This window comes from Orbicella faveolata, unplaced genomic scaffold, assembly GCF_042242905.1.
Source record: "Orbicella faveolata isolate gen_17 unplaced genomic scaffold, um_ofav_v1 contig_3, whole genome shotgun sequence".
NCBI lineage: Eukaryota > Metazoa > Cnidaria > Anthozoa > Scleractinia > Merulinidae > Orbicella > Orbicella faveolata.
In genome coordinates this window covers 12,491,508-12,505,000 of record NW_028301558.1, presented here as the reverse complement: position 1 = coordinate 12,505,000, position 13,493 = coordinate 12,491,508, and the positions used below count along the sequence as shown (strand labels likewise).

The following is a 13,493-nucleotide window of genomic DNA, read 5'->3' as shown; positions in this document are numbered from 1 at the left end:
CCCTGAAGTCTGGTCTAAAATTAGATCAGGCACGAGGAGTCGAGACCTGAAGCTCCAAAGGCTCCAAAACGTAATTCAGAAAGCAACGATCCCACTGGTCAAACTTGCAGATCAGTGTATGAAACGTGAAATTTCAACCTTAAAATTGTCAGATGAAGATGTTGCTCGAACCGTACTGGATGTCATTGCCTTATTGGGCCATACAAATTGTGAGCTCATTCAGAGACGACGAGACATGATCAGACCTGATCTGAACAACCAGTATCAGCAAATTTGTGCTGAACATGTTGGCTTTACTGATTTGTTGTTTGGGAATGACCTTCCAAAACAAATACAGGACATAAGTGCCACCAACAGGGTTGGGCAAAAGCTACAAAGTGGTACCAAGGTCAACGATAACCACCAACGCAAATCTCACTTTTCAAAAAACGGCCAAACTCACCGACCGCACCCCCAACAACCGGGGACAACGCTGGCAAAAGCCACTCACTCCATTCCGCAAACGGCAGGAGAAGGTGGAGCAAAAACAGTAGCAATCCACAGTGTGTCGGTGAGTAAAGACTGTAAATTAGTGGATTTAAAAACCCAACCTGGGATATTTAAAGCTGGAAGGATTAAAGGGTACTTGTTAAACTGGGGCAAACTTACAACAGACCCACATATTTTAAATATGGTCAAAGGATGCAAAATTGATTTTGCCCAGCTCCCTCACCAGAGGCATCCACCTTGCCAACACCAACTTAGTAACAAAGAAGCTGAGACAATAAGTGTTGAGATTGGAAAATTAGTCCTTAAATGTGTTCTCTTAAAATCTTCACACGAGGAAGGTGAATTCCTATCCACTGTCTTTTTGAGACCTAAAAAAGATGGAACTCATTGGATGATCCTCAACTTGAAAAAGTTGAATAAATTTGTGGCATACCATCATTTTAAGATGGAGTCATTAAAACATGTTATTAGCATGATCAGGCCAAACTGTTTCATGGCATCTGTGGATCTCAAAGATGCATATTATTCAGTACCTATCCACCAAGATCATCAAAAATATCTAAAATTTGAGTGGCAAGAGCAGCTCTACCAGTTCACTTGCTTACCTAATGGTTTAGCCTGTGCCCCTCGATTATTTACAAAGTTACTCAAACCTGCTTATAGCACACTCAGGAAACAGGGTTTTCAGTCAGTTGGCTATATTGATGACTTCTATTTACAGGGTATCACCAAGCCTGAATGTGAGAATAATGTTCAAGTCACCACTAAATTGTTTGATACTCTGGGCCTTTATGTTCACCCAGACAAATCAATCTTAGAGCCATCACAGGTTCTAGAGTTTCTAGGTTTTGTCTTAAATTCTGTGACCATGACTGTCACTTTGTCTCATGCCAACGCAGAAAATATCAAGCATGTTTGCAAAGATCTTTTGACCCAAACACAACCTACCATCAGGGAAGTGGCAGTTGTCATGGGCAAACTTGTGGCCAGTGGCACTGGGGTTGCTATGGGACCACTGTTCTATAGGCAGCTAGAAAATGAGAAAACTGCAGCCCTTAAGTTACATCATGGTAATTTTGATGAAAGTATGGTACTGTCACCTACTGCAGTGTTAGATCTACAGTGGTGGATTGAGAACATTGAAAATGTCTCTAAACCCATTTCACAAGGTCATCCGTCTTGCACTCTTTATACAGATACATCCTTACAGGGATGGGGAGCTGTTTTTCAGGGAAAATCATCAGGAGGCCGCTGGGCACCTGATGAAGCTCACCAGCATATTAATTGCCTTGAATTAAAAGCAGCTTACCTGGGATTACAGTCCTTCGGTACAACCTTGTCTCATGCCCATGTGAGAATTTTTGTTGATAACACCACAGCAGTTTCTTACATCAATAATATGGGTGGCACTCATTCACTTGAATGTAATCACATTGCGAGATCCATTTGGATGTGGTGCATTGCACGGGATATTTGGCTATCTGCCGCACATTTGCCAGGAAAGTGTAATACTGCGCCTGATAAAGCCTCCAGAATTTTTCATGACCATACAGAATGGAAGCTTGATTCCAGCATTTATGTGTCAATCGCACAAACCCTGGGGGTCCCATCTATTGATCTATTTGCATCCAGGCTTAATTTTCAGACTAAGCCCTACATAGCTTGGCATCCTGACCCTGGTGCATTTGCTATAGATGCTTTTTCTGTTGACTGGGGAGAACACTATTTTTATGCTTTCCCTCCCTTTAATCTCATTGATAGGGTTCTGCAGAAGGTGGAAGCCGACGAAGCCTCCGGGATACTTATTGTGCCACAGTGGACAACACAGCCATGGTTTCCAGTTTTGATGCGCCTCCTTGTTCAGGAACCTTTCATTCTTCCTCGAGGAAAGAAAGTACTCCAGCTGCCATACAACCCCAATGCCATTCACCCACTCCACCACAAGTTGACTCTGATGGCTTGCAAATTGTCAGGATGTCTTTACAAATTCAAAGACTTTCAGAGCAAGCTATTGATATTGTCATGTCATCATGCCGAGAATCAACAAAGAAACAGTACAGGACCTACCTTGCGAGATGGTATAAGTTTTCAACTAAACGATCTTGTGATCCCTTGCAACCAACTGTAACAGATGTTATTGAATTTTTGACTGAACTTTTTCATTCTGGCATTGGATATAGCTGCTTCAACACAGCTCGGAGTGCATTGTCAGCTGTCATTGTTTTTCCTGACAATACACCTGCTGGTAGCCATCCCTTACTGGTAAGATTCATGAAAGGAGTATTTGAGAGGAGACCCTCGTTACCAAAGTACAAAAGTACTTGGGACGTTAACGTTGTGTTAGAATTTTTACGCAAATTTGAGCATGTTCGAAAATTATCATTGAAGGAGCTCTCTTGGAAGCTCACGATACTGTTAATGTTATTGTCAGGTCAGCGAATTCAAACTATACACCTGCTAGATATTAGGTACATGACCTTGACAGAGTCTAGTTGTTCATTTTCCATTTCTAAACCAGTGAAACAAACAAGACCTGGTACACATGTACATGACCTTGTTTTCCAGGCATATTTTAAGGATCCTGGACTATGTATTGTAGAGTGTTTACAGGAGTATGTCATTCGTACAAAACCTCTTAGAGATGAAGAAACTCAACTCCTCATAAGTTTTGTCAAGCCACATAAGGCAGTTTCAAAAGATACCATTGGAAGATGGGTCAAGTATGTTTTAGCAAATGCCGGTATAGATACAAACCAGTTTGGAGCCCACAGCACTCGCTTAGCCTCAACTTCAGCTGCGAAGAGGTCTGGTTTGGACATGACAACTATCATGAAAGCTGCTGGATGGTCAAATGTATCTACTTTTGATCGGTTTTATAACAAACCCATTGAACATAGTCCTGATGCTAATTTTGGTCAGGCAGTCTTATCTAGTGTGTAACAGTAAAGTTTCTATACAACTGCTGAGGTGTCATATTGTACTTTGACACGCCTACTGTTTTTACATTATACTTGTTGATTTGATATTGTTGTCTCGTAATCACCTTGCTTTGAAATCTCACGTGGTCCCGTAGTGACGTCAGCAATGGTGAGGGAGAATCAAAAATTAAACGAGCTTACCTGTAAGTGAAGTTTGATTTCGATTCTCCTGAGCCATTGCGTAGGAACGAAGGGATCACGTGCCCACCCATTTAGGTGTTGACTGAGCCATTGGCTCATTATCCCTACCCCTTTTTTGGGTCGGTTTTTACTGACAATGTTAAAATTTAAAGGCAAGCTTGCTCGCGCAATCTCACGTGATCCCTTCGTTCCTACGCAATGGCTCAGGAGAATCACAATCAAACTTCACTTAAAGGTAAGCTCGTTTAATTTTTGATCAAATACAAACACGCTGATTATTTATACACCTACCACTGAAAAACCACGACGAACGAATCGAATGCTGGCCATATACGCAGCTTCAGTTTCGCAGTTTTCCTGTCTCTACCTTTTGGAGAAGAAATGTACCCGACTGAAAAACTGGCAATCTTTCCTTTCGCGTTCTGTCAAGACCACCCATGAAAATTCGTCTTTCCATTGGGGGTAGAAACTTGCGTTTAGCTGACGACTTTTTGATTGGATGGTTTCCTTCCCCGTCCATCTCGGCACATTTTTCCGTTCTTGCCGGCAAAATATTTGCAATGGATGTCATCAGGAATCGAACCAGAGCTGAAATCAACTTTTGACCACTTTGACAGACGCCCAGAGAATATCTAAATCTTCAACTAATCTCTCCTCGGATGTTCCGTCTGCACGTTGTGATAAATTACGGAAAGATTTCAGAACATCTTTGGACACCCCATCGACTGGATAAATATTCCTGACCAAAGAACGCACGGCCTCTTGCGCCCGCAATACGTATGTTACGGGAAACCGCTGAAGAAACATGACGGCGAGGCTTCGCACTGATCGTGACTGTGAAACGTTGTGGTAGATTTATAATAACAGGAAAATCGGTTTTATACTTCAAAAGCAGCGGAAAGGTAAAAAGTGACCAATTGGCGGGCGGCTTTGAATTTTATTTTAATCGATTTGACTGAAAATCAAAGTTATTGTTTGTATAATTATCGTGGCATAAAATAGTTAATCGCCCGCTGGCGACCAGTGTTGAAATTCTGGTCGCCAGTGCAAAATTTTTAGTCGCATTGGCGACCAGGAAAGCGCAATTTCGGACCCTGGACTGTGTAGGAACTACTAACTTTATTTCGATGCTGTTCCAAAGAAGCTAACTAAGTTTTGTAAGTTTTTCTCCTCTATGTGATACATGGATTTGCAAGATAAAGATAAATTTTGGGTACAAAATGACGTCACTATGTAGATTAGTATATTCTCCCCAAAATTCCCTGTGATACATGCAGCTGGTCGAGAATCACTCAAGCGTAGTGCGTAATTCCCACATTTGCTTTAAATACTGGCTTTTATCAAGTTGAGGGGGAAATGATCTTTTCAACTGAGTGTAGGGCAAGCCTAGTTTTTGCTTGTGTTCTGGGTTAATATTTTTTAACTGGGCTTAGGGCAAAATAGCAGTTAAGAGTTTGGCTTAAAACTTCTTTTATTTTCTTTACTGGTTTTAAGTGTTCACGGTAAAACATACAGGCAAAAATAAATGATGTTTTGACCTCTCTTCGGTCATTCTCAAGTTAAATGATGAGGGCAAAAAAAATTAACATATAGATATATATAGGGAGAGAGAATGAAGCCAAAATATGTGCAAAAGTATATAATTGATAAAATTTTTTGGCATACTTTTAGTGTTCTTAACACCCCGTTTTTGTCATTTAGCACATACCGGTATCTTTTACTTCGTTCACTTTCTCCCTATATAGATCTATTTAGAAAACAGCTCTACAAAAGTACATGTACTGATTGGTTAAAAGTCGTGTTTCTGTTAAGCAATTAGATTATGAGCTCGAGATTTCTATCGCGTGTTATATAATAACCCAAGCTATTCTCGCATTTTGATTGGTTCTTGCCTATGATCTATTAGAGGACAGAGGCACGATTGACGTCATCGTTTCAAAGTTTTTCCGTCTGTGTTTTAAAATGGCGGAAAGTTTTGAGAATTTAGATAATGTTTTACGTGACTGGGCAAAAGATAAGGTGCAAAAGAGTCTTGTCGAGGCATTGAACGGGTACGAGGAGCAGGAAGAAGAAAGATTAAGCTGTTTCTTCTTTTAGAAAATAATTCAGAAAAAAAGATCGAGCAGTCTCAGTCAGCAGTTGAGCGAGACGAAACGAAGCACAAAATTGGTCTCGGTAAGCTGAGAACCATTGCTTTATCTCGAATTTAACAAACCGAATAAACCAAATGTTTATGAGATTAATTTATTTAAAAAATTCAACTTTTCTCAGTCTCAAAAGAACTGTTGTCACACTGATTGATTAAAACTATTACTCGATAAAACACGGAGAACATGTTTTCTATTTCTTTTAGAAAACACTGCTATGGAAAAAGGGAAAAAACTTGTTTACTTTGATCATCAAAATGTAAATTCTCTGCTCGCGCCATCATTATGTCAACAGCTTGTGCTAGTTCTGTGTTTCACGAATGGCATTCTCTGATTGGCTACGCTACTCACTATCTATTCTGTGATAGATAGTGAGTAGCATAGCAGTGTGCCCATGTTAACGAAATGACGGCCGCTTCTTGGCGTTTTCGAAGTGTCTGTGAAGAGGAATTAGATAAAGTTTTGAATGACTAGTAGATTTATTCTAAAACAATTAGATTATTCGCTGTCGATTTCTATGCATGATAGAACACAATTCATGATAGAACGCCAGTAGATTTATACTAAAACTCGATAGAAACATGGTACATGATTTCTATTTCTTAAATAGCAAGAACTGGCAACGAGTACTTCTCACAAATGTAGCAATGGCCGCCTTTTCTCGAAAACAATCACTCGAAATTCCTAGTACCAGTCTACCCTTCAGACTATTCATGCTCCCAAAACTCTGTCATGTGACATCATGGCTAGCGGTATTGCTCGTGGGCATGTACGCACAACGACGGCGACGACGACGGAGTCGCGTAAGGTGGCGGCCATATTCCAGCTAATAGGTTGACAGAGATGTGTAATCTCGGATTGTAGCGGAAGAATGCCTTCTTTTCTTGGTGGGATTTTTAAAGAAAGGAAAACTCATTTCAACAAACGATAGTGGAGGTTGATCTAATGGTGTTAAGATAGGGTTGTCCTGAAGCAAGAAATTAAGATAACAACAGAAAGCAAGAACTAATAGAGCCCAGTAAAACATAAACAAACGAAAACCACACAACAACAAATACAGAGCCATCTCAAGAAGGTAGATGTCTCCAGGTTTCCGGTAGTTTCAAACGAAGCAACATTAGAACTCAACTCTTTCGCTGTGAATAAACATAGTCAAAATACGCCCTGCTCCACAAAACAGTGAATGAGCGAACGTCTTACGAAGCTAGTGCCAGTCCCGTCATCTTGAAAATATCTTGAAACAAATGGCGCCGCAAGAACTTGACAAGGTCCTGAGTATTGAGTCCTACGCTGAGATCACAAAAAGAAATGGAAATGATAACGAGTTGGACTCCCTTAAAATCATGCCATTAAAAACGTGCTATCCACTGGGCATCGTGCACTTGAGGGCGTTTCACAACTCAAAAGAAATCCATCGCAGAATTACACAGGATGCACCTTCAAATTCCTTCTCCAAAGACCATGAAAAGTGTCAGCCTCAACCACAGAAGAAAGGAAGGCCTTCCATCGTTGATTCAGGCGACAAGAACTGAACTTTTAAACATGAAGTACGTAGACTATTTTCGCTCTGACTTAAGAACCGCTTGTTTCTTTGTCATGCTCGAATGCGTTTTCGTCACATGACATCGTTTTGCATACTAAATGAGATGTAAAGGCGTTTCCGGTGTCGCTCTTTCATATTTTCAACAAACCGATTACTGGAACAAATACACAAAAATCTAAAATTTAAGGTGATAAAATTGAGCGATTTCAAAATGGATCTAATAAAGTGGCAATTGAACTTCGTGTCGCGCAATTTTGGTCTGAAATCATACTTGTGATTTCAGATCGAACCCGCGCTGTGCGCTCGTTCGATTTTGAAATCACGTGTATGATTTCAGACCAAATTGCACTCCACTCAGTTCAATAACAATCACTAATCTGCTGATGTAAACTTAGTTTGGGCTGAAACTATAATATCGTTCGCAATTTACCTCACCAGCATGTTGGATTATTTTCATTAGTAACAACATTCCAAAAAATAACTGAGGAGCTCTGCTTGTAGGCTTGGCTAAATCTAAATATTATTCATAACACTGCAGTAATTGTCCAGTCAGTATTTCCCGGAATGGGAATTTGAATTAACTAAACCTCTGCAGGGCTTTCAATAAGGGGCCGTAAGCCATCGCACCTATGACAACTGAGCATGCTTGATAGGTCCTTGTTGTTGCAGATGATACTTGGCAAATAAGCCTTCAACCTCGATGCGTATCAGCTGTGTTTAAAAGAACATCCACTGGATACAAGAAATTTTTCATAATATGGAGCCTAAGCATATAATTTACATTTCCTGTCAGCAATAATTAATTAGGCTTCTGCACTTCTTAAGAAGGCTGAAGGGTAAATTTCCGTATTCAAAGTATCACATACATCAATTTAACCAGTCATGAACTGTATACATTTTTATTCAAAACTAGGCTCTGAAGGCTCTGTGAGCCAAGAGGATGTTAGCTGCTCTGATGACTATTATGACGTTGTTCCAAGTAAGTAGCAAACTTTAAAAGAACTGAGAGAACAGCTACATATCCCTCAATGTTGGCTTACTATAATTTATTATTGTAGCCTACAATAAAAAGAAGGCACTCATTTTTGTCAGCTGTTGTAAAATTAGGCATGTAGCTTTAAGGACCTAATTATTTATTTATTATATGGTATTTTAATTTGCTTGTACAATTGCCGGGTCTTTTTTTTTGTTTACGCAATCCACCTTTTTATTCACAAATAGGCTGTGAAATAGGTTTGGCAAACCAAGAAGAGTTTAGCTAATCAGATGAAGAGTTTGTTGGCAAAGCTGCTGTGAAAAGTAATTATTAATGACACTGCAGTAATCGTGCAGTCGGTATTTCCTGAAATGGGAATTTGAATTAACTAAACCTCAGCAGGGCTTTCAATAAGAGGCCGTAAGCCATTGCACCTACAATCCTGGCCATAAGTTGTTGGGACACCTCCCCTTTTGCGTGCGGAAACCCACGATTTTAACTACGTCCTTGACGTTTTAGAAAAAGATGAATAAAAGTAAGTATAATAGAAACCCACCCCGAGCAATGTTGAAAGAAAATGAAGCTATTATGAAGATTAGATCGGATGGTGCTAGAAAGGAATCAAAGCCTCCCTGAGCCAGCTCATGGATGAATGGTTGATTTTTGCCTCTGTAGCAAAATGAGTCTGTACAAAACTATTTGTATGGAAATGCATGTCACCTGTATATTCATTCTCATGAAAACCAAGTCATTTTCATGTGAAATGTTTTGCACGGGCATTCGTTCTAAAAACGAGGCAAACGGCAACTCCGAAGTGGAAGTAAAGTCTGCATATGAGCTCAGTGGCCCATCAGGTCGGCACTTTTCCTGGTTTCTGTAGCATGAAGTGACTAGGAGTATTTCTACTACCCCCCAGATGGGATGGTAGTCAATCGCAGGGTTGCCCCGCAATATTAAATTTGCCAGTACTTATTTATACACCTGAGTGGAAAGAGGCACTGTGAGAGTTAAGTGTCGTGCTCAAGAACACAATACAATTTTCCCAGCCAGGGCTCGAGGCCAGACTGCTCAAAATAGAAAAGAAATACAAAAATCAAATAACAGGTTGTTTACACAGACAGCTAATAAATTTTAAAATGGATAATAATTAATTTTCATTGGGATTGGAACATTGTTATCATATTAACTTGTGCGTGATGTGGTGTCAAAGAATAACAACAGTCTGTTTCAAAATGAAATCATTAAATGAGAGTTCACCATATTTACCAGTCAGTCCAAAATTGACAATATAATTATGTATATGAGCCAGCGGTGCATTTTGGGTCAAGGTAAATTGGTTATGGTCCTTGTTCAGTTAACATTATGAAACAGCTGTATAACAATGATTACTATTATGCAAAAATTACAATACATGATTTTGAAATTTGCTTTAGACAATCAACTTGAGAATGCCAGGGCTGCCAAGGGTATTTTGCCGAAACGTCTTTCACAAACCTAATGTGGCCCTCTAGATCTCATTTCTGGGATAAAGAATCAATTAATGTTTGAAATCCCTGTCCTAAGTCTTATGATACCTCCAGCCTGAAAAAGGAAAAAGTCCCCAGCTTGGTGCAATACAATAATAAGGGTACTACATATTGTAGTGCATGCAAGAAAAATAACAATTTTCTTTCTTGGAAAAAAAAAATCACGGTATAATTTTATTCCTATATATCTTGGTAATTGTTTGTGCTAGTCTCACTAGCAATGCAGTAATATTCAAAAGGATTGCAGATATGTCTCGGCTAATAGATTTTTGCAACGATTACAGAACATAGTTAAGTTGACAAGTATCAAGCATTCTCTTCTCCATAATTCAAGTTTTGATGTCAATTTGTTTAAATCTCTCATTTCTAGGAGCAAAAAAAAAAAAACAAAAACTCTACATTACCAGCCACCATGTGTCCGGCTTTTTGACACAATTCGACAGCATATCTTTCTTGCAAAAAAAGAAAAAAGATATACAGTCTCTTGGACTTAATTTGTTCATCCATCACTAAAATATTGCAGTGTATATTTACTCAGTCGTACATGTAGGTTGCCTTGCACATCATCCGTGAAGAATTTTTCACTCTGATCGAACTGCATGGAATACAAAAGAAATGTAGTGTGAACGGCAACAAAACTAAAAGATAAGGCAAATCGAATTTTTTCCCCTTAGTATTTAAAAACAAGCTTACAAATTTCGAGCTTGCGATACTAACACAGGCAGAATTTCAATGTGTGCGTACAAAATAAAACAATAAAGAAACAATGAAACCAAAACCTAACAAGAATTTAAGCTTACCTTGAAAGCCACAACGAGAGAAAGCGAGTGGAAACCATCAGATTGTCTTGCCAAGAAAAAAAGCGACGAGCTTAACTTCCCCCATATGCTAATCATGATCTCACTTTCTGGCTTTGTCTTCTTGGGTGTCATGTATCAATTCTTTGACCTCGCCGACCGTGCTGTTGCAAGCGATACATGGCCACAGTCATAAATACTTCTACCAACTTTCATCTAGGTGTGAGCAAAAGCCGATAGGCAAAAAACAACATATTTACGAAAGAAAATCACTTGAAACCAAAGTGGCCGACTTCAATCTTCGAGGTGTTCATTAAACTCGTACCCAGGCTCTCGATTTATCGGACAAAAGTGTACGCCTTTCTAGTCCCCCGCTCGTCAAACAACCTTCCTGAAGACGACAGAACACTCTTGGACAAAAACAATACTTAGCAGGGGAGGTAGGAGAAAATTGTTTAATCCAGATTTAATGAATAAATTAATTAGAATGGAGTGAGTGAGTGAGTGAGTGAGTGAGTAAGTGATCGAGCGCCAGCCGACTGCCTCCTAAGCTCATGGATGTTACTTCATCCATGAGCAAAAAGGGACAATAGAAAGTGGTCAGACAGCTGTGTTGGAAGCAAACGTGATTGGTGAAAATCGTTATTATTGGAATAAGACATGAATATCTATGTTATCGTCACTTTAGTTGGAGAAGACTGTTCTAGGAAGCAAACAATTCTTGAAACGTGGCTATTCTGAAGCTACTATCAAGGGTTTTTTTGTTTTATGTTATCAACATTGACAGGGGGGAGGGGGGTAGGCGGGCTTCCGCGGGCTTGTTCTTAAGAGAGGCTGCCTGTGAAGTCGTCTGCCATAAACTGTCTAAACCCATTAGAAATTGGGGAATTACTGGTGAGAAATGTGCAGTTCTCAGACGAGAGCCGTGACTACCGATTGCGTTACTCCCTTAAACCTTCCTCGCCTGCGTTTGTGATTATGAATGTTGCGAAGCAGTACCCACAGGGTGACAGGTCTTGTTGCCCCTCCTTTCTTATGGGATTCCAAAGGCGAAAAAATTGCCAACGTACTTTCATCATTTCAGTAAAGTTAACTTTTATTACTAACTTTTCATCTAAATAGTTCCTTACTTGAAGCCACCTTACTCTCGGCAAGCTTCACGGCCATGTGAAAGTGGTAGCAGCTCATTTCAGCACAGGCGAAGCTGCCAGTAGGTGCACTAGGTGCCTCTATTGATACAACCCATTGTAGAATTCTCACACTGAAACTCTTGGAAGAGTCAATACGACTATATGTTGTGAGATAAACTGCCCGTTGCCGTTCACTTTGCAACTCGTTCATCCTTGTTTTTACTCTCAGACAAAAACTCGTTATCAGTACATGCCATCAACAAACAGTTGTAGATTACGCACACGATCTTTATCAGTTATTATTTGCAGGTTTCCTGGCAATTTCCCGTAAGTACTCGAAACTTCACCGAACAAGCATAAACTTTAGGAAAACAATATTTCAGCATTGATTTTGATAACATGCACTGCATAAGGATAATTTCCCCGATTTTTTTTAATCTTTTTAGATTCAGACAATCCTGGCCATAAGTTGTTGGTACACCTCCCCTTTGCACGCAGAAACCCACGATTTTAACTACGTCCTTGACATTTTAGGAAAAGATGGATAGAAGCAAGTATAATAGATCCCCCTCCCCCCGAGCAATGTTGAAAGAAAATGAAGCTATTCTGAAGAGTAGATCAGATGGTGGTAAAAAGGAAAAAGGGACAATGGAAAGTGGTTAGACAGTTGTGTTGGAAGCGAACGTGATTGCTGAAAAATTGTTATTATTGGAATAAGACGTGAATATTTATGTTATCGCCACTTTAGTTGGGGAAGACTGTTCTAAGAGGCAAACAATTCTTGAAACGTGGCTATTCTGAAGCTACTATCAAGGTTTTTTTTTTTGTTTTCAAGATTTTTATTAACATTGACAGGGGGAGGAGGGGAGGCGGGCTTACGCGGTCTTGGTCTTAAGAGAGGCTGCCTGTGAAGTCGTCTGCCATAAACTGTCCCAACACTTGTGACCAGGATTGTATGAAGCCTGAGCATGCTTGGTAGATCCTTGTTGTTGCAGGTGATACATGGCAAATAAGCCTTCAACTTCGATGAATATCAGCTGTGTTTAAAAGAACATCCACTGGATACAAGAAATTAGTATTTTTTTCATATTATGAAGCCTAAGCATATAATTTACATTTCCTGTCAGCAATAATTAATTAGGCTCCTGCACTTCTTAAGAAGGCTGAAGGGTAAATTTTCGTATTCAAAGTATCGCATACATCAATTTAACCAGTCATGAACTATATACATTTTTATTCAAAACTAGGCTCTGAAGGCTCTGTGAGCCAAGAGGATGTTAGCTGCTTTGATGACGATTTTAACAGTGACGTTCTGAAAGGTAAACATTGTAAGTAACAAGCTTTAAAAGAACTGAGAGAACAACTACATATTCCTCAATGTTGGCTAAGTATAATTTATTATTGTAGCTTTCAATAAAAAGAGTAAATTCATTTTTGTCAGCTGTTGTAAAATTAGGTATGTAGCTTTAAGGACTGAATTATTTATTTGTTATATGGTATTTTAATTTGCGTGTACAATTGCCGGGTTTTTATTTTTGTTTACTCGATCCACTTTTTTATTCACAAATAGGCTGTGAATTAGGTTCTGTAAACCAAGAAGAGTTTAGCTCGTCAGATGAAGAGTTTGTTGGCAAAGCTGCTGTGAAAGGTATTTATTAGTAACACTACAGTAATTTTCTAGTCAGTATTTCTGGAGACGGGAATTTGAATTAAGAAACCTCTGCAGGGCTGTCAATAAGGGACCGTAAGCCATTGCACCTATAAAG

The 13,493-nt window shown here is 39.4% G+C and overlaps 2 protein-coding genes and 1 pseudogene across 2 annotated transcripts in view; all 3 read left to right on the top strand.

Moving 5' to 3' along the window:
- LOC149106406 (uncharacterized) overlaps positions 1-737 on the top strand; it is a 1,227-nt pseudogene extending 490 nt beyond the window's left edge.
- Positions 1-13,493, top strand: part of LOC110046285 (uncharacterized) — a 72,681-nt gene that overhangs the window by 33,248 nt on the left and 25,940 nt on the right. The window contains exons 9-11 of the mRNA XM_089298661.1: positions 8,212-8,277; positions 12,975-13,046; positions 13,298-13,375. Of these exons, the coding sequence (XP_089154787.1) occupies positions 8,212-8,277; positions 12,975-13,046; positions 13,298-13,375 (216 nt within the window). The remainder of the gene's footprint in view (positions 1-8,211; positions 8,278-12,974; positions 13,047-13,297; positions 13,376-13,493) is intronic.
- On the top strand, positions 1,358-2,617 carry LOC149106405 (uncharacterized). The gene has a single exon (XM_089298297.1). It carries the CDS (start codon positions 1,358-1,360, stop codon positions 2,615-2,617), a length of 1,260 nt encoding a protein of 419 aa, XP_089154423.1.